At 32.1% G+C, this 20,968-nt stretch overlaps 1 protein-coding gene across 6 annotated transcripts; it reads right to left on the minus strand.

Moving 5' to 3' along the window:
* Positions 1-309: 309 nt before the first annotated feature.
* Positions 310-13,933, minus strand: LOC134721886 (uncharacterized). 6 transcript variants are annotated; one of them, XM_063585156.1, is made up of 2 exons: positions 13,499-13,933; positions 310-4,496 (listed from the first exon to the last, which is right to left on the minus strand). In XM_063585156.1, exon 2 carries the CDS (start codon positions 4,474-4,476, stop codon positions 3,241-3,243), a length of 1,236 nt encoding a protein of 411 aa, XP_063441226.1. In that variant the 5' UTR covers positions 4,477-4,496; positions 13,499-13,933; the 3' UTR covers positions 310-3,240. The 6 variants fall into 6 exon arrangements, with proteins under 6 accessions (XP_063441226.1, XP_063441223.1, XP_063441224.1 ...); XM_063585153.1 differs by having other exon boundaries at positions 13,406-13,930; XM_063585154.1 differs by lacking the exon at positions 13,499-13,933 and adding an exon at positions 10,374-10,508.
* Between the last annotated feature and the right edge of the window lie 7,035 nt (positions 13,934-20,968).

Below are 20,968 nucleotides of genomic sequence, written 5' to 3' on the forward strand. Positions count from 1 at the left end.
TTTTTTGAAAGGTCATTTTCAATTCTCAATACCCTTGCTGCCGGCTACACCAATTTTTCCTCACAAGACCGTACCCGACTGCAGAGATGATTTTTCGTTAACAAGACCATAAATATAAATAGTTATATAAATACTGTCATTTTTTCGATATTCTCCCCCCAGCGGCCACATTGTACCTATTTAATACTTAGAATGGGATGACAAACATCGCAGAACTCCTACAAACTACATATTTTCCTTCACAATGCAACCATACACTCATAATATGCATGAATAAAGGGATGGGGTATTTAAAGACTATTCTTTTTTTGAAATTATTTTATTTTCAACAAAACATAAATAAACACAATATAAATTGTATACAGTTTTGACAAGATGTGTAATGCTTTTCGGTCTTTGATTCTCACTGTAACAAACTATTCATACATTAACAATAAATGACTACACATAGCTCATCGTGTAAATGTAATTTACAATTACAGCAGCGCATAAGGCTATATCGTGGAGAACTTACATTGCAGTTATACATATTATTCAAAATACTGAAACAAGAATTAAAAAAACAAACGACTTATTTACAAATAAAAATTCCACACTAAAACTATCTGAAAATTAACTTTCAGATAGTTTTAGTATTGAATTTTATTATATATATCAAATCTTAAAATATATTTCAATTACTTTTAAAAACGAGACAATATACTAGACTGGAGTATTTGAAACTAACTAGAACATATCAATTATGCACATTCATATTATACGCTCAAATCTTTGTGGCAGTATGGGACTTTCGTGAAAAAGAAAAAAAATGCTTAAACAAGAATGACTCATCTTTACTACATGGTGAGATCAACAAAGATCATACCATAGGGAACATGTTTAAATTTCAAGTTGATTGTACTTCAACTTCATCAAAAACTACCTCGACAAAAAACTTTAACTTGAAGCAGGACAGACGAACGGACGCACAGACCAGAAAACATAATGCCCATAAATGGTGCATAACCAGCGAACAACGCGTCTACATTGAAGACAAAAAAGCCAGCTGCATTGGTATTACAACCTATTTTGTAATAAACTTTGGAATTAAGACATTTAATATCAAGTTTCTAGCAAGGTTTATAATCAATGTTAACCTTTCACATTAAACAAGGAGAGTGAATTAATGTGTCATTGTGTGTACAATTTGTATCTTAAATTTAGAAACATGATACACTATATCTGTGATTATGTTCGATTGTAAATATACCGTATGTCTAGTACTTCACAGTGTACGTCGTAAATAATTGAGTGTTATACGATATTTACACTGAAAACGTGGGAAATATTGAGACGTTTTATGGTCATTGATTAACACCAAAGTTAGGGTGAAACTTATTTTCATAATTTCGTTCAAACATGGGAAATATTGACTTTGATAAGCAATATATATTAGTATATATTCTAATTTATAGCCAGTTTCATAAATAATAAAGTTTAGTAAATCTGAAGTTTCATTTTTGTGCAGTTTAATGATTTTAAAGGCGTTATGTCTGTCCGTTTCAAACTTTGAACCCCTCTACCAATGCTCCGCTGTGAAGACAAAATTCATCCCTGAATGATTGAGATGTCTCGAGTCCTTCATACAATCCCTTGGATTTCCCTCTGATATGATTAAATATTCAATGATTTAATCAGGCCACGTTTATATATATATAATGACATTACATATGAATTATTAAAATCTTTACGTAGTTGATTCACATATTATGGGTCAAATATATGTCCTCTTCACCATGATATATAATAAGACTGTATTAGAAAACAATTGTACTTCTTATGAGTTTTTTCCTTAAATGTTTTATGAAGTATGTCCACAGAAAAGGTCAAATGTTCCTTACTTATGTGTTTTGTCCTTATATATATTTATTCATGGATATGATGATATCAATTGGTGCACTCGAAAGCTTAATAAAAATACAAAAGAAAACTTCTAAAATTGGTACCTTTTTCTTTGGATTTATCTCGCACTGCCAATCAAAATCACGGAAATGAGAGAAAGTGATTAAAATGTCTCATATATTTTATACAGACTCTTAACCGTATGCATACTTTCGGCTACAAAAAAAAAGCCATTCCGATCCTGTCAGTGAAACAAAAACTGTTGAAATGGAAGTATTTTTTTAAAATTGTCCGCTGAAACGGAAGATGTGGACACACCTCATATATCCTTGTTTTACCATTTGGACCACAATATCCGTATTTAACCCGTTGACTTCAGCTTTCAAGTATCGTTGTTTTATCTTACGGAAATTGTTTCAAGGACCCTACATTAACATACACAGGCACTTGTCTCAGAAAAGTGCCTGTGCTATATTCGAACGACGACAGGATCATGCTACTACATGTACTTGTAACCACAAATATGTTACATTAAAATAAAATATGTAAATAGTATGCATGAACGTATAACAGAAATACGAATTACATAGGGTACATAAAAAAAGAGGTTTCAAAAACATAGAATACATATTCATCTGAGGTCAAACAACCTGGATTTCAAATATGAACTAAAATGGATGTTGAGTTTTCAAAAATGTGACAGCAATCACACAACATAAAATACCACAAAAACAATCTAATGAAGGTCTTCAACAGTAGACAAGTCTGTAAAATATGTCGAGCTCTATAAATCGACGAGTATTAAACAATGGTGAATAAAATAACATAGATCTGCTAAAAATACATAATCTCCTAAAGGTCAATAAAACACATTAATATGTATCTAAATAAAAGACCAGCACTGAAGTACTAATGGATAGACAATAACTAAAGGTACACAATTAGTAATGTTTAAATTACAATAAACAATTAAAATGGTTGATATTTGATTGCTTTTATACGCCCTGAACTCTAAAATTATCAACATGTAAATTTGATAAAACGTTTACTCAATGTTTGACGCATACAATGCTGGTAATTAATACTTACTGTTATAATAATATATCTTAACTTTGGTATTTTAAATACTTATCAAATATTTGGCTACATGGGAGTCGTCAGAAATAAAATATAAAGAAACAGGTATGTCCTTGCTTACGATTATATATAAGAGCAAACAGGTATACCATTCGGTTCTGAGCGCAAACCTTCCGTTTCTGAGCGCAAACAGGTAAAACATTCAGTTATGAGCGCAAACAGGAATACCTTCAGTTTAAAAGTTCGAGAGCAAAGTCATGCGGTGACAACGATGAGTGACACTTACAAAGGGAAACAGCTTTTGTGAACCTTTCTTTTTTCGAGTTTTGATCCTCCTGTAGCACGAGGTAAAGTGTAGTACGAGGTACACGAAGTTAACCCTGACCCATAATAAACGCGACGATAAAGTTTAACCAACAATCTATCATTATAGTTACTGTTTGGTCTACCATGTCCTTCAAAATTTCCAGCTTTCGTTGTTTGGTGAACTGCGAGTATAGTTTTAGTACCATCAATTGTTATGTGGTCGCGTTTCCTGGCATTCAATACAAGCCAGTTATCATATGCTCTTCGGCCAATCACGACTTCCGCACACTCCTTCCACGGGTAAATAGCGTTCGTTATGAAGAAGTCCTCTGCATAAGGGGTAAACAGTTTCCCTCGCTTAGAAGCTAGTTTAATTTTGTCAAAAGATGAAGTTTCATCCTGTGTCATATCTTGAACGTTTGTTCTCTGTCCAACTATCATTAATGGCTTATTGAAGTCAAGATCAGAAGTCAAAAGAGAAATTAATGTCTCGACTAAACCTTCATTAAATAATATATCACCATTTGAATAGGCGTAAAATGTGGACTTATATTTTAACATCGTATCTGTGTACATGTACTTTAATATAGGAATTCCTACTGCAGATTGTTTGATTGGCAAGACGGACCATCCCATCGATTTCACCCTAGACGCTAAATCCTCTTCGTTTGTAAAGAAAACCGATCTCACAAATGGATGTAATGAATTCCAATTTTTAATCGTGCTGTTATGTACAATGAATTTTTCTGTTTTAGTCGGCCATGTTGTAAATAATGTTAACAATGGATCAGCCTCGTTCCTGATTATAGCGTCCTTTAAAGCTGCGATTCGTTCTTTAAGTGTTTTATATTTTGTCCAATGTTGAGTAAATAATTGTGATTCCGTTGTTGTTTGTACGGGGTCGGATAAATGTATAGATTCATTATTTTTCTCTATTCTATATTCTGTTTGCACTTGTCCCACAGTACTAACAATACTTTGATTTTGAGAAAGTTCCGAAAATCCTCTCACCCATCCCTCCACTTTGTTTTTCCATCTTTGGAGATCATTTATAGTGTTCTGCATCATATCATTTACAACCATAGTCCGGATTGTCAAATTTGAGTATAAATAGATATAGACAATAGTGCATATTAGACAGAATGACAGAACTTTAAAATGACTCCCTCTCTTAGACAACCATCCGGTTGCCTCGACAACGGGTTCCTTCATATGGACCACATCACCTTTATCTGAAAAAATTTAAAAAAATTGTTCTAAATGATTGAATAAATATAAATTAAGATAAATATTGTAATACTAAAGAGTCAGGTATGTGAAGAATTTTATTTTGAAGCGGATGTAAACTTGCACGAAATAGTTGAGCCATTGACAACAATTCAATAAAATAATGAATCAAACAAAATATGTTTTTATGGAAGGAGGCCACATTCCTCTGATACTCGACAAACATGATTAAGGAGTATGCCGTGCCCAGCCTGATCAAATCAACACAGTTTTACAAAAGAGTCTATTTGTTCTTATGTTTTCAAAAGTCGGAGATATGTGAATCAAAAGACTTTTCTTATTTTCGAACAATCGTAGTCAAGATATCATGTTTTGCACGATGGGTTAGGTGAACACCCGCAGGAAAGCTTTCATGTCTCGAACGACGCTCGATTAAACACTCAAGAAAGACATCATGTCTCGAAAGATGCTTGGTTAACTAATCACGAAATCTTGCATGTCTCGAGCGATATTTTGTTGAACACTCGCGAAAGATATCATGCCTCGAACGATGCTTGGTTGAACACTCACAATAAATATATCATGTCTCGAACAATGTTTGGTTGAACACTCGAGAAGGACATCATGTCTCGAATGATGTTTGGTTGAACACTCACAAAAGATAGCTTGACTCGAACGATGCTTAGTTGACTATTCGCGAAATCCATTATGTCTCAACCGATGCTTGGTTGAACATACACCAACAGACAAGTCTAAAGTAGCATGACTCGCACGATGGTCGGTTGAACATCCACATGCATGCATGATATCATGTCTACTACGAAACTGAATTTGAACACTTAAAGGAAAGATACCGTACGAGGCTCAGTCGAACACCCATGAAGGATATCAAATCTCGTATGAGGCTTGATTGAACTCATGCAGGCAAGATATCACGGTGTGCATGAATCTTTGTTGAACACCCACAGCCAAGATATGTTTACGAGGCTTGGCTGAAATCAGGGGAAACCATGACGATGCTTCTATTAAGATTCTCTATAGCTATTATATAGGACCGACTGAATAAAGCAATGCAAAAACCAACATTTTTAGGCAGGTGATAAATGTATTTTAATAGAAAGGTAGCACTTTCTGACAATAACAATCAGTAGCTCATGTGGCAAGCGCATTTATAAAGCAAAGATATCCATATTAGCTTAGAATTTGACTTAAAAGACAGAAGACTAAGCCAGTGTTAACATATACAAATAAATAAAATAAGTTGCATTTCAATATCATGCACTTAGATTTAAAATGCATGCGGAACAGCGAATTTTAATCAATCACAAGACTAAATCAAGATTTGAAAGCGAGAAACTGTTTTTCGTCCTGAAGTGGTCAGGAAGACATGTCCCTGAGTATAGCTCCAGCATATTAAAAAATAACGATGATTTACAATGAGGGCTTTTTTTATATACTTATATTTTTTTATTATAAATATTTACATATTTCATTTTGTTTAGTGATATTTTGTTAAGCTATTGTTCAAATTTAAAACAATATAATACTAAAAAATATATATGCTTTAACAGAAAACTTTTACTTTAAAGAAGACGAAATAGGACTTACTAACATAGTTGTCAATCAACTAATTATGAAAATTAAATAAATGAAGAATATGTCCCTATGCACACAGATGGGGCGTATTGCATTTCCGCTAATTTTTCAAAGTCCCAATACCACGTTTCCGCAAATTTAAAGTATACGTTTCCGCAATTTGTATTTATTACTTTTCCGCTAATTTACCTGGTAAAATATAAAGATTTGAATGTACATATATGATAATTTATTTCTTTTTTTCTTTTTAATAAAGAAAATGTTCTGATGTCAGTATAGCTACAATTTACTAGATATAACTAGTTGACTCGGGTAAGCATGAGTTAAACTTCATTGAGAAATCTTTGGTTTGACTTACCTGAAACTGACGTGATTAAAGAATGCTTTGTTGAAATAATTGCCGATGCTCTATCTGACGATAAGTGCACGAGGTCTGCCGATTATATAATGGATTTTTTTATAGATGGCAATTGAGATTTCCACCAAGCATTTGGGAATCACCTCCTAACCCCGGGGAAAAGGGAACAACGAATGGTGTTGAGTCTTTTCGTGCCTACCTGAACGAGCAGTTTTACGCTAGCCATCATAACTAATTTGTCTTTATCGATGTGTTATTGAAACTGAAGACAACACCTTACATAAAGATGAGAACTCTAACTGTAATAGCACCCGTTCGGAAATATGAAAAGAAGAAGATAGACTTCCTTCCTGGACAAAATACAAAACTTGTAAACGGTGAATGTGCTTCTATGGACTTTGTACGACGTGTTGGCTACAAATATTCTGCCAAAGCGGACTTATGAACTCATATCAAAATATTTTTGAACATACGTTTTCATACATTTTAATGATGTATTTTACTTACATTTTATGATGACCTTTAACGTAATACATATTTATTTTTTATTATAGCTTTGCTTTCGATCAATAGGTATTCCTTAATTATTTGCGGAAAAGTAATAATTTATTTTTTCCGGAATAGTTACTTTTTTTCCGGAAAAGTAAGATATTTATTTGCGGAAACGTAAACTTTTTTTTCCGGAAACGTCATCTTTTTTTCGCGGAAATGTAATGCCAATTTGCGGAAACGTAAAACGCCGCACAGATGATACCCCCACTTGTATACAACATATAAAGGGATAACCCAAGAACAATAAAAAGACGCTACCTAAATTTGTACTTGATCTGAGTTTTGTGGTTACATTTGTTAATGGATCAAAATACCTCACGGCTAGTTTTGGTCTTATTTTGATAAATAAATGTATATAATACCCTTTAATTAAGACAAAAACCTGTAAGGTGGGAAAACTATGGCAGGACTAAAATTAGTAGATACCATCATGTGGATTTTAAGCCGTGAGGTCTGTCGGTCCATTAAACTCTTGAAATAAGCGACATGTCATGGTATGTCACTCCACTAATAGCTAGGCATTTAACTTGCATAAGTCTGGTCTCATTTGAGGTTTCCGTATTTCATACTGGATAAATCGACCTACTAACTGGGAGCAGTTATGCAATTTTAGATAACTTGATGTATACCCTTCACATAGGCGTATATCCAATTATATATTGATGATATTTTCCCTATTTAAGTATTTTTGGTGCTTAATCCTAAGTATAAGAATAAGAATATTTTTTTTTAAGAAGAATAAGAATATTTTATTTCCAATTAAAGGGCCCTATAAAGAGCTTTCATGACACTACATACAAGTACATATGATTAGACATAAATTAGAGACATATAATATAAGAAAACAACATTGTTTAGTACTATTAAAAATGGTATAAAAAGCCTGGACAGAACCAGACAATACAATTTAGATCTTTTAAATATACCATTTAAAATCATATACCACTCAAAATATGTATATTTGTGGCTAATTTGTATTCATTATTTTTGAACTTCTCCTTATCTCTAGATTTTTAGATAAATACTTTCCTAAACATTTATACACATTTAAATTTTCTTGTGTAAATAGCCATAAAAACTTTGAAAAATTGTCTAACCATTGAAAATTATTACAATTTAGAGATACTTCAGTAAAAAAATTATTTCTGTTATCAATATATAGTGGACATTCAGTTACAAAGTGAATCTCATCTTCAACTTTATTTTAAGTACAGTATAAACATTTTCTGAGTGTCCTATTCACATACAGTTTGGCATATCTATCAGTCTCAATCCTTAATGGATGAGCGCTTATTCTAATTTTACAGATTGATTGTCTTAACCTAAAATCTTTTAGATCCAAATATTTTTCAAAACAAAATAAAGTTTTAAAGGAAAAATAGGTAGTAAGTTTACCTTGATCTAATTGTAAAACTTTATTTCTATTTTCCTTCCAGAAATGGAGATAGTTTTTATATAGCTCATCTTTGATAAATTTTGTGAAAGAGTAGATACTGGTTTTTAAATTACATGTTTGTATGCCTAGCTTTTTTAAAATACAGTCTATACTTGAAAACCATGTATTCACTTTATTATATGAAGTCGTCATGTGACTATTCTGGTGACAAATTGTACATAAATGTTCAACTTTTGAAAAAAACATTACAAAAAAAAAGCTGTTGAAAATGAACTTATATGGGGTTTTTTTTTCGAACGACCATGCGATGACCTATACTATAGTTACTAACGTCTACGTCAGTTTGGTCTCTGTTCAGAGTTGTCTTATTGGTAATCATGCCACATCTTCTTATTTTTATATAATATATAGAATTATATACGAGGAAAATACACAAACAAGATGATTTCTTAACAAATTTATGTAACACTGTTATGCCCAGACATTGCACTGAATATGTATTTTGTATTTTGTAAATGCCAACAAAAATAAAACATAAACGTGATAAATGTCGACTTGCCACTACAAATTTCTTCCTACATTTGGCCTTCACGTTTGAAATTAAACGAGTTATATTTTTCCTCATTCTAGTTTTAACATCAGTCGATTAAAAACATATTTAGACGTAACTTAAATCCCATTCACAAAGTTAAGATTACAAGTGCATGTAAATGTGTTAATTTACAAATTTGTGTCGATTTAGGTCAATGAAAATGCACATGCTTCCTTTTCTCAATAGGTTTATTTGTGACACAAATGGGCCACAAACATAGTTAGTATTTTTTCAAGATTGAACTTGATCTCTGAAGAGAAGGGGGTTAGCGAGGGGGTTAGATCCAAAATTTATATGTTATGTAAAATACTGTATGTTGTATCAATCATATATGTTATGTGTATATGCCCCCCTGGGGACCTAATTTGGAAAATAAAATTTATCTTATCTTATCTTATCTTATATGTCAAAGTTTTGCAACATAGCCGAAAGCGGCCCATCACACACTAACTTTAATAAAACAAACATTAAAAGCAGGATGTGTTAATCTGTAATCCCTCTTTTCGAATTTATATCATTTGGTTAGTCTATATTGAGTGGTTCAATTTTCAGGATGTCAATAATTATGTTTATCTTTTTTATCATTGAAAAATTCAGATAAGTATACGTTTTATGTATATATGTATATTAAACAAACCCGATTTCATTTCGACACCGCAATTTTTCTCCGAAATCAAATATGGTATATAATAGAACTGACAAATAACACATGTCATTAAATTTAGGAACATTGCAACAGACCCCCACACACATTGTCGCAACACTCTCTTCCTGACTTCAAAAGAGGTTCTACAATGTCGTCTAATAATCATATATTATTTGAATATTGTACATACTTTCCGAACAAAAACCAAGATAAACCAATTTATAACAAAAAAAATAGCGTAACTTCCAGGGGATATGTGATGTCTTAGACATATAGTTTTTATTATTTTCATTATTACGGTGTTAGTCTGGCATTAAGAAATTTAAAGAAGATCAAACAAGGATAGAATAAATATGGTCAGGTTGTAATATTGTATTCCAAATTATAAATGACGCAAGTAGAAACAACATGAGCTTGTTACATAAACATGAGAAACAATTGGTCAAGTACAATTGTCAAAAGAATAATACTGAAGATCTGGTATGATTCAGATTGCAAATGAGACAACACTTCACTAGACACTAAATGACATGGAAATCAAGTACCAACTAAGGTGGAGAGTTGTCTCATTGGCAATCATACCACATCTTCTTTTTTAAAATAACTATAGGTCATCGTAAAGCCTTCGACAATGAGCAACTGTATGGAAGAATTACTTGCTTAATGTAGGAAACGCAGTGAATCATTATCAATTAATAGTATAATCTAAAATTATTTATAAAAAAAAGTGTAGTACATTTACCATGCTCATGTTTCTTTTCTTTCCACTTTAATTTAAAATTCCACTATAATTTAAATTTCCACTTTCATGAGGAAGCTTTTACGACCCTCGAGTAATGAAACAGGAGACTGCACACCATTGTTTGATGTATACTTAAGATTAACAAGGACTTGTATAGTCATATATGTAATACCCATCTAATAGTATACAATACAAAGCCTTGTGATTACTTATCCATATCCTGCAGAAAAATGTTATAATACCTCCATTATACAGCTCAAGTAGCCAAGGGATACAGATATCCTACTATTACACAAGTTTTAAAATTGAATTCGCTTGCCGACCGTTGGAATATAAATCAGCCAAATCAGTTAAATGGAACCAATACCACATAAACGAGTCCAGCGCATATATCATTGATGCTTTAGATCAAATAAAAAAAACTAGTTGGTCGAACAACGGTGTGTATTCTTATAAAATAAAACAAAATTAAAAAAAGTCCTCAAATTAGTGATATTCTGATGACAGACTAAACAGTTATGATATTTTGAAGTTTGAAGGCCTTCTCAAAACGCAGTGTCTAAAAGCGGTTGCAAAAAAAGACATTGCATTTTACGAAGCAAAATATGATCGATAACGGTACAATTTGGATATATCTATATTCATGCCATGTGTTACATGTACACATTTGTTACACAGATAATTCAAATGATACTTTATTAAGCACAAATTACACCTATTACAGGATCACAGGCATAATAACAATTACACGTATAAACTACAATATAATGATGACATTTATATAAAATAAAGTATCAAACCCACAACACAACAAATGATCTCAAGTGCCCTCTGTACTCAGTTCCAGACGATAGACTGTTTGATAAAGTAGACTTACAAAATGACTTAACATTTCAACTGGTGACTATATATAATAGTATATACTAGTATATAGAATTTGGAAAGTATTCCATTTTTTTTTAAATCGCAAAAAAGACAAATCTTAATTATTATTTATTTTACATCATAAAAAGAAATGGAATTCGTCATCCAGCATGTCCAGAACTTTGTAACTTTTTACAAAGCATTTTAGGGCGTGGAATAATATAATTATTTGCATAAATTAAATGATATCTTTCAGTTTCTATATAGCCATAGAATGATCACTAATTCCAAGGATTTGTATAGTATTTGTACTATACAAATCCTTGCTAATTCTAAATATAAAAAAAGAAGATGTGGTATGATTGCCAATGAGACAACTATCCACAAAAGACCAAAATGACACAGACATTAACAACTATAGGTCACAATACGGCCTTCAACATTGAGCAAAGTCCATACCTCATAGTCAGCTATAAAAGGCCCCGATAAGACAAGGTAAAACAATTCAAACGAGAAAACAAACGGCCTTATTTATGTAAAAAAATGAACGAAACACAAATATGTAACACATAAACAAATGCATACAAGTTTTTTTGAATTAAAAAGAGTTAGGTATGTCATGTTTATATTCAGTTTTTGTATGCTTAAACTAGCGGCGTTTACTATTTTCATCAAAAGGTGATATCTAATTGTCACATATATATTTATATTTTTTGTGAAGTTTGTCACATATTTATATCTTTGTTGAAGTTCATTTTATCATGGAAGTATATATTATATTGTCAATATAATACTTCCATGATTTTATAGATTCTTATCTGCCATTCTGGTGGCTCATTATTTGTTTTTGGATTCATCGTTTGGACTTTATGTAAATAATTGTCAGACCTAACCGAACATTGTAACAGTTAGCAGTTGGATTATTTTAACAGAAATTTTAAATCTTGAGCTTGAGATAAGAATAATATTTTAAAGCAAATTGCTAACCCTTGTTATCAAACTCAATGCGTCTTCAAATTTATTTTGAAAAAGGGGTGTGGGGTATTTATATTTGATTTTAACTACCGTACAAGCCTTCGTAGAAATTAGAATCACTTAGACAAGAAAATATGAAAATAAAATTTGACTTTCATGACTATGAACCATAAAACATCCTTCCTATAAAAAATCTTTCAAGTTGAAATATCAAGTGTGACACATCAAAAACGATCAATAGTTCCTCCTTTATCGTAAACAATGCAAATTGGACTCCTGGCAGTTCTTTAAGAACACCATATTTGTCTTAAAATGCTTAACCTAAAGAGTTTAGATCCAAAAGAATTGCCGTATTTGTTCTGTTGTATCAGAAAAAATCGAAGGGTCTTGAATTTTTTACTGATTTCACCACATGTTTGCACTAAATGCCAATAACCCTGCTCGCTCGGTGCCTTCACTCGTGGTAAAATAAAAAACAAACAAAGGGCCAACCCGTTGTATTGTAAAACCTGTATAAATTCAAACCTCCATGAATTATTTATTAATTTGTTGTGATGACTTCCTCCTGCAAAAAAATGAAGAAAAAAATCAAGACGGTAGTTGTTTATAAATATTTGGACAGACTTCATCCTTACGGTACGCATTCCTTGTTTACCATTTCGAAATCTGTGTGGACATACACAAAAAATAGCGAAATGTTGAAAAGAAAATGTAAAATGACAATGTTTGAACTTTCCTTTCCAGAGACAGATTATTGAGCGGGAGACATTAAGCAATAAAAATGGTTGTTCAAAACTTCTAAATTGTACAAATGATCAGAATTAATCTGTTTTGTTTTTAGTGTTTTGTTTTTTGTTGGGGTTTTATTTTGGGGGGGGGGGGGGGGGGAGGGGGTAGTCCAAATAATTATGACGTCTTGGAAGGCTATTTTTAATTTACGCCTTGACGCCTTCCTGTCGATGTAGAAGTCAAAGATAAAAAAATATAATAGCCTTTCAAGATGTCATAATTATTTGGAAAAGGAGGGGGGTGTACTCTGATATCATCCAAATCATATCCGTTTTCGTGCCTGTTTAAAGCTTATAAATTGTCAAAATAAACATACATGAATCATTGAAATGTATATATATATGAAAAGTCCTTCAAACTTTAAAATTTATGATACATGACTGTAGTATGAAATGTCTACTCACCAGACAACATCGTTTTTTCGAAAAAAAATAATTGAAACCTTGTTCACAAATTCACATATTACAAATAACAGGATCCATTAATGTTGATTTGACCTTATAATCCTTCCTTTTCCTTTGTTCACTTGACCGTTAAACAATGAGATCGTAATCTTTATTGACATCTTCAGTCTACTAAATCATTCATTGTGTATTTGCAGCGTGTGTAATGTGTGTCCTGTTTGCAGCGTGTACATGCTAATCAGCTTAAATATAACGCACACCAACATAGCAGTATCCTCTCGTTATCATTCCGATTAACACTTTGAGTGTCTCGGCGCCGCATATTGATTGCCATGGAAACGGATTCATATGCTCTAGATTGATTTTAAAATATCGCCGTTTGACAGTTTCGACAACACAATTTATCAAATGGATTTTAGCCAATTATACACGTCACATGTTCCCCCATATATTTAGGTTACATTGATTTTAACATCACGATGCTAAAACGCGTCGAAAGGATAACGCACAGAGATATCTATTATATAATTCTTTAGAGGGTTATCAGTCTTTCAACCATTTGTAAACTGGGAACACCCATTCATTTTATAGTAGTATAAATTGCCCGTTGGGCATTGACCTTTCATTGTTATGATAATTATGCCTTCGAAAATCTTCAACAAATTAAGGTGAATAAAAGTTATGATTCTAAAAAAAAATGAAAAAGAATGAATTATGTTAAAAGGCAAATGAAACAAATACATGTAGATTAAACACCCACTTTATTTTACGATCTGAGAAAAAAATGATATTAAGTTCATAAATCCTCCATGGTAATACATGAACCACTTAAAAAAGGGAGAGAAAAAAAGATATGTATATCCGCAACGCCTTCAGATTGGCCATTTTTTATGTCTTTATTATGAACATATATTAAAAATTCTCTAAATTTGGCATCACAAGTCTTAAAAAATTGAGCAGATGCCTCTAACAATCAGATACTGTTAATTATATATTAAGCTTAGAACTTGGTGGAAATTAAATTGAAATTAAACTTGTATTTTAAAGTCGAAATTTTGACTTTTGTAGGATCTTGTTATATATAAATTAAAATTTTGACTTTAAACATCTTGACATTTCGACTTTTAAAAGGTTAAATTTTAAATTTTGTATCTCAAAATTTCAACATTAAACATTAAAGTTAAAATTTTGACTTTCGAAATTTCGAAATTTCTAAGAATTTCAATTTTGACATTAGTAAAAAGCCGAAAATTTAAAGTCTTTTTAATTGAAGACCAAAAGATCTAAGGACGCATTTTTCTATTCAGTCTTATTGACCAATTTTCCACATTGTTCTCATGCAAAGACCTCAGAAACTCAGTCACAGTGAATGTGACCAGAACTTTTCTAAAATTAATAAAGCATGTAAGATTCTTATACAGATCATGTAATTTGATTGATATCGTAAATATCTTGCTCTGTCATGAGAGGCGTTCTTTGATTTAAAAAAAATCTCCATATTTCAGTCCCTGTCGTCAGCTCGTCGAGGAATCACATCTTGTTAAAGTGAAAGAGCTAATTGTTTTGTTAACATAGTTATTAAGGTGATTTTTTTTTATTTGCTTTCGTATTATTTCAACGATTGCGTTTTATTTCTTTCATTTCGTTTCGTTTATAGCTTTTTCGATTAACTTCGTTTTTTTAATTCTTTGTCCCGTTTCATTTCGTTTCGAACTTGACAGTCACACTTGCTAAAATATTAAGTGCTTTTAAACTATATTAAAATATATACAATATGATATATCTTATAATGTAAACTTTGATCACAAGAACATGTTATCTTAAAATTTGTGAAATTATTATTAAAGCAAGTCCTTTTTACGATTGGACTACTTAATATTATAAAATTTAATTATCCGGAAGAAATATTAGAGGTAGCCTGTATACATATTGATTAAGGAAATGTTTATCCGATTGTTTACCTAAAAGTTCTAGACTGGTTCTCTGTCCTTTATCTGTTTGGCTGTGAGACCTGTATGTTGCAAGGGGGAAGTTCTTATTTATAAGACTGGACACCATATATAATACGTTCGGAGATTATCAGCAGTTGTCATTTTGTTGCCAATATATATCAACAATAAGTTTATGTATCAAATAGTGTTGATACACTTTTTAACTTTAAGGTTGTTGGTGCACTTGATGCACATGTACATGTAAGCAGTCAAAAAGTTAGACGCAATTACACCTTAGACCATAATTCAGGCGAGTATTTGCGTATTCATAGAAGAGACTTGGACTAACGGAAGGGGTACTTATTCTTAAAAATATTGAATAAATTAGTAAAATCAGTATTATTACATGTGTTTATCTGAGTTTACCTGTCAAATAAATGCGCGCAAATGTAAACCAAAGCTGCGCGCAAATGTAAACCAAAGCTGCGCGCAAACGTACCGATTTTTCGTCAGTTTGTCCCTAGATAAAAATGTGTACTTGTTCAGAGAAAATGAATGAAGTATACACTTAACGTCTTTAGCCAACAGTTTTCTCATTTTGATTTTTTCAATTTACTGTGTGCTGGTTCATATTCTGGACGTCAGTCTTTGCTCCTTTCTAATACAAACATTGAAGACCCATTGGTTGCCTGCGGCTGTTGTCTGCTCTATGGTCAGGTTTTTGTCGCTTTGCCGACAAATTCCCCTTTTTTTCTCAATTTCATTATTTACAATGACATTTCCGCACCATAAAGTATGACAAATGTCATGAAAACCATCTATCGGACTACTTATTTCTGAATATACGTTACAGTTCCCAAAACCTTAATATATAATATATACAATGGAAATAAGAGTGCACTCAGCTTTACTGATATCTAAGGTTCCATATACATATTATAATTATATATAACATCTTTCTTTTGATAGTGCCAGTGGAATTTAACTTTGTTATTTCGGATGGTAGTTTATACTGGCATCTTAATTCTCATAAACGTTTGGTACATACGGATGAGAATTTGAAACTTGCAATAAAGTTGTCTATTTGTTCATTGACGGCTTTTGTTCTAGCTTAAACTTTAGTATTTTTACGATGGTAAGCTTTCTGACATGTTTAATAGGGATCGACCTTTTTAAGAAATAGAAAAAAATTAAGTTTTAATCCTATAATGAGAAGATTTTCAAGGCTTTTTCCATTGGAGCCTATGTTAAACTTTAGACCAATAATAATAGAGTCTAATGGATCCCCTGACCTTCACCTATATATATCACCTAAATCTCCACAAAACGGCTTTAGTCCAGATCTGTTGTAATAGTCAATTATTGGTTTTTTTTCTGATTCTGACTTTTGAAACCGGTATACAAAGTCACTAATACTGTTTGTATACAAACAAGATAAATGTTCTAAAATATATTCTTCAGTTTGGCGAATCTAGAAAAGAAACTGACTCGTTATTTACTGTTATACTGTTTCATATGGCGTTTTTAATAGGTTTTTTTTCATACACCTTAACAGACTTATCTGTTGCGTTCAATTCTTGAATCTGAACGACATCTAATGATGAATAAGCTACTGTTTTTAATAGCCAACAGGAGTTGATGTTTATCCACAAAATTAAGCTACTAACATGCTACGTTCTGGAGCATTACCTATACCAATAACTTTCCCCGGAATAATCTGCTTGACACACGGCGGAATAACTGTTATCTCTGACGCAGCAACCCGACAACATCGCACACCTTGTGTATCTAATACTGCACAAAATATCTGTTCTTTGTTTTAAAACAGTCATTGTATTGTTAGTCACATCAATGCAACACATATTTTGTTTCGTGAAGTCATAACCGATAATACAGTCTATATCTTCCTCAATATCAGCTACCCACACATCATGTGTGAACAGTGTTCTCCTAATTTCAATGTTCATTTTGCCTATTTCTCTAATTGTAAGCGGTTTACCATCGGCAAGTTTCATGTTTGTTTGTGTTGGACGCAACACCACTTTGGTTCTATCGGACAGAGAATCGTATACATTTTCGTTCAAAATTTTCATATTTGCAAATGTATCTACTAAACATTAACCATTTGTACCTTGAAATTTACCAGAAATATACATTTCTCTATCGCCACTCGCTATATGAACGCCTTTTATTCTGTCTTTTAGTTGATAATTTGTGTTATTTTTGTCATTTCGTCTTATATGACTTGTCTCGCCACAAGTCCACCATCCTCTTTCCCCCGGCTGGTATGTATTGTTGTTGAATACGCGTCTCTGTTGATCTTAGTCCTAATTCCGATTGGAGATCGATCTTTCCCATTTACATTGGACCAAAGATCGGTCTTAAATGAATCGATCTCAGTTAAGATCGATCTTCTTTGCTAATGTAAACGGGGTCTAACTGTGATTTTCAATAATTCATCAAAGTCTAAAGCCAAAAAATTCGGAGAAAAAAAAATAGCGGAAAGGAAACGAAACTTAAATCTGTAACTCATCATGGTTAACTCACATACTAAAGATCAACCCAATATTTGAAAGCTTTTAGGAAAAAAGTCCTTATAATGGTTTGCTGTGGAATGACGGAATACATGAATTACGGACTGACAGAATGACGGAATGAGGGACAACTATATGGCACCGAAAACTTTATAGAGATGATTTCAGCTTTCCAATTGTGAACTTTCCATTTCTAAATAGCAGCATTGCAGCATTGCAGCAGCATCTGCATACGGGGTATATATCTCCCAATTGATACGTTATTCCCGTGCTTGCATTTTCTATCATGATTTTCTTGATAGAGGGTTACTGCTCACAAGGAAGCTATTAAACCAAGAGTTCCAAATAATGAAGTTGAAATCATCCCATCATGCGGACAAATGATATCGGATATGTTCCTTACGTCGTAACTACAATACCCTTCCCTTTCATGAATGTGACCTACCGTATTAGACTATTTACCGGATTTGTAATCACATAAGCAACATTACGGGTGCCACATATGGAGCAGGATCTGCTTACCATTCCGGAGCACCTGAGATCACCCCTAGTTTTTGGTGGGGTTCGTGTTGTTTATGCTTTAGTTTTCTATGTTGTGTCATATGTACTATTGTTTTTCTGTTTGTCTTTTTCATTTTTAGCCATGACGTTGTCAGTTTGTTTTAAATTTATGAGTTTGACTGTCCCTTTGGTATCTTTCGTCCCTCTTCTCTCTCTTTTATATTCAATGGTACTGTATTCCTGTCATATAATGTTGTCATTTTAGCGGTACTTTTATAATTGTATTATAAGTAGGAGGTTTGGCTAGCCGTCAAATTAGGTTCAATCCACCATTTGTTTTTTCTTCAAATGTCTTGTACAAAGTCAAAAATATTGCAGTTGTTATAACATAGTCAATTTCTATATATATGTAGGTGTTTATTTTTGAAGCAGTTCATTGTTTTTGATGTTCCATTTTTTCTCTAAATTGGTGTGCTATCCTCAGTTTTGTTTTGTGACCCGGATTTGCATCAGATAGCTCGATTACTGACTATTGAACAACGCTATACTACTATTGCCTTTATTTGGCATCTTTCATCTTTTTTTTAAATTTACAAACTAATTTCCCAGTTATCTGCACGGTGTTGCATTTTTATAAAAGAGTATTGCATGGTTTGCACGGTACTGGCGAGTGAGGATTTGTTACTCAAACGGAGGACAACTCCTGCTTCATATTTTATATTCATATCTTCTGCTAAGTTTAGCATGCATGTATATCAGTGGCAGTCATATCTCTAATATATTCTATTTGTTTGCCGTTTTTTTCCTACTATGAATCGTTTATAAATGTTTCTACTTTACTACTTTAGGTTGTTGTGTATAGATTTATATCTAAACTTTTTTTTTGTAAACCAACGTTGACAGTTGCATGCTGATCTATAAATGTAACTATATGAATGTCGTTTGCTATGAGGTTGAAATCTGTACTGTAGCCGATCTAGACAGTTAAACGGGAATATCATTTTTTCTTACTTGAACCCCCCTCAAATAACTATTTAAAATGTCATAGTTATAGTTCTTGTTTTAATATGAAATCAAACTAGTTCTCCTTTGTTATATACCGTTTTAGTTACAGGAATAAGAAAAACACGAATCACAAATAACTATAAAATGTATAATGAATCAAACTATCATATATATAAACAAAATATTACACTTGTTACTTGAAAGATGTAAAGTACTAAAAGATGTTTCAGTCAGACAATTTCGTTATACTGCATATTAACTCATATGCAGTAAAACGAAGTCAGAGATCAATATTTTAAGATATCTATTAGTAATCAGAGGTGGAGAATATAAACAGCTTATACTGTAAAAAAAATGCTATCAAAGACCTCGGTATGAAAAACATTTCAAACATTAAAACAGGCAATAATATTCTTAGAATTAATAAAAAAAAAATACTAAAGAAAAAACAAAGGTTGTTCTACCTCAGGAATGATTACCTTAGTTGTATTTGGCAAAATTTTAAGGAATTTTGGCCGGTCCTAAATGCTCTTCAACTTCTTACTTTATTTAGCCTTTTTTTTTTTAACTTTTTGGGATTCGAGCGTCACTGATGAGTCTTTTGTAGATGAAACGTGCGTCTGGCGCAAATTCAAAACTTAATCCTGGTATCTATGATGAGTTTATATACATCTAAAATTATCGGAGACAGTTAGACACATGTCCCTGGTTATACTAGTAATTGTATCATTGACGATCATACGGGATCTTCTAATATTTATATTTTTCAATAAATCTTACGTCAGTGTCTCAATTCTTATTGTCGTTTTAGTATTGAAGATTCTATTATTTCATTTTCATAATTTCTTAACTGCAAAGATAATTAACAACTAAAAACAACTACAGAAAAATTGATATCGCTGTTGTTGCTAGTTAAAATTTCCTTGCCAAAAAAATGTTGTAATGTTGTGAGTGATACATTTAATTGTTTTTGTACTATACACTGTTATTGTCAAAATTCGTGTTTTCGCCATGGCGTTGTCAGTTCGACTTATGAGTTTTCATGTTCCTTTTGCATCTTTCATCTTCCTATAGGTTTGATTTTAATTGACAAGCTAAATTCCTAGTTATCTGCAAATTACAATATGCCAATCTAGGATTCATTTAGTTTCTGTCTCCTCATTTGAAAATTCAATTCTTATAAAAAAAAAAAAAAAAAAAAGGCGATGTGGTATGATTGCCATTGAGACAACTCTCCACAAAAGACCAAAATGACACAGAAATTAACCACTATAGGTCACCTTACGGCCTTCAACAATGAGCAAAGCCCATACCGCATAGTCAGCTATAACAAACATCCGAAATGACAATGTAAAACAATTCAAACGAGAAAAGTAACAACCTTATTTATTAGTACTTTTACAAGCCTTAAGGATTGTTATATATACCATAAGTATCGCACTCACATATGAGAGGTTTTGTTACTCAAACGGCTGACCAATTCTGCTCTATATCAACGTGCATATCTAAGCTTGCCTATCGATAATATATTCTATTTCTATGCCTTTGGTTTTTCTTAGAATGAATCGTTTATAAATATGACTACTATAGTA

Source organism: Mytilus trossulus, chromosome 6 (assembly GCF_036588685.1).
Source record: "Mytilus trossulus isolate FHL-02 chromosome 6, PNRI_Mtr1.1.1.hap1, whole genome shotgun sequence".
In the NCBI taxonomy this organism is placed as follows: domain Eukaryota; kingdom Metazoa; phylum Mollusca; class Bivalvia; order Mytilida; family Mytilidae; genus Mytilus; species Mytilus trossulus.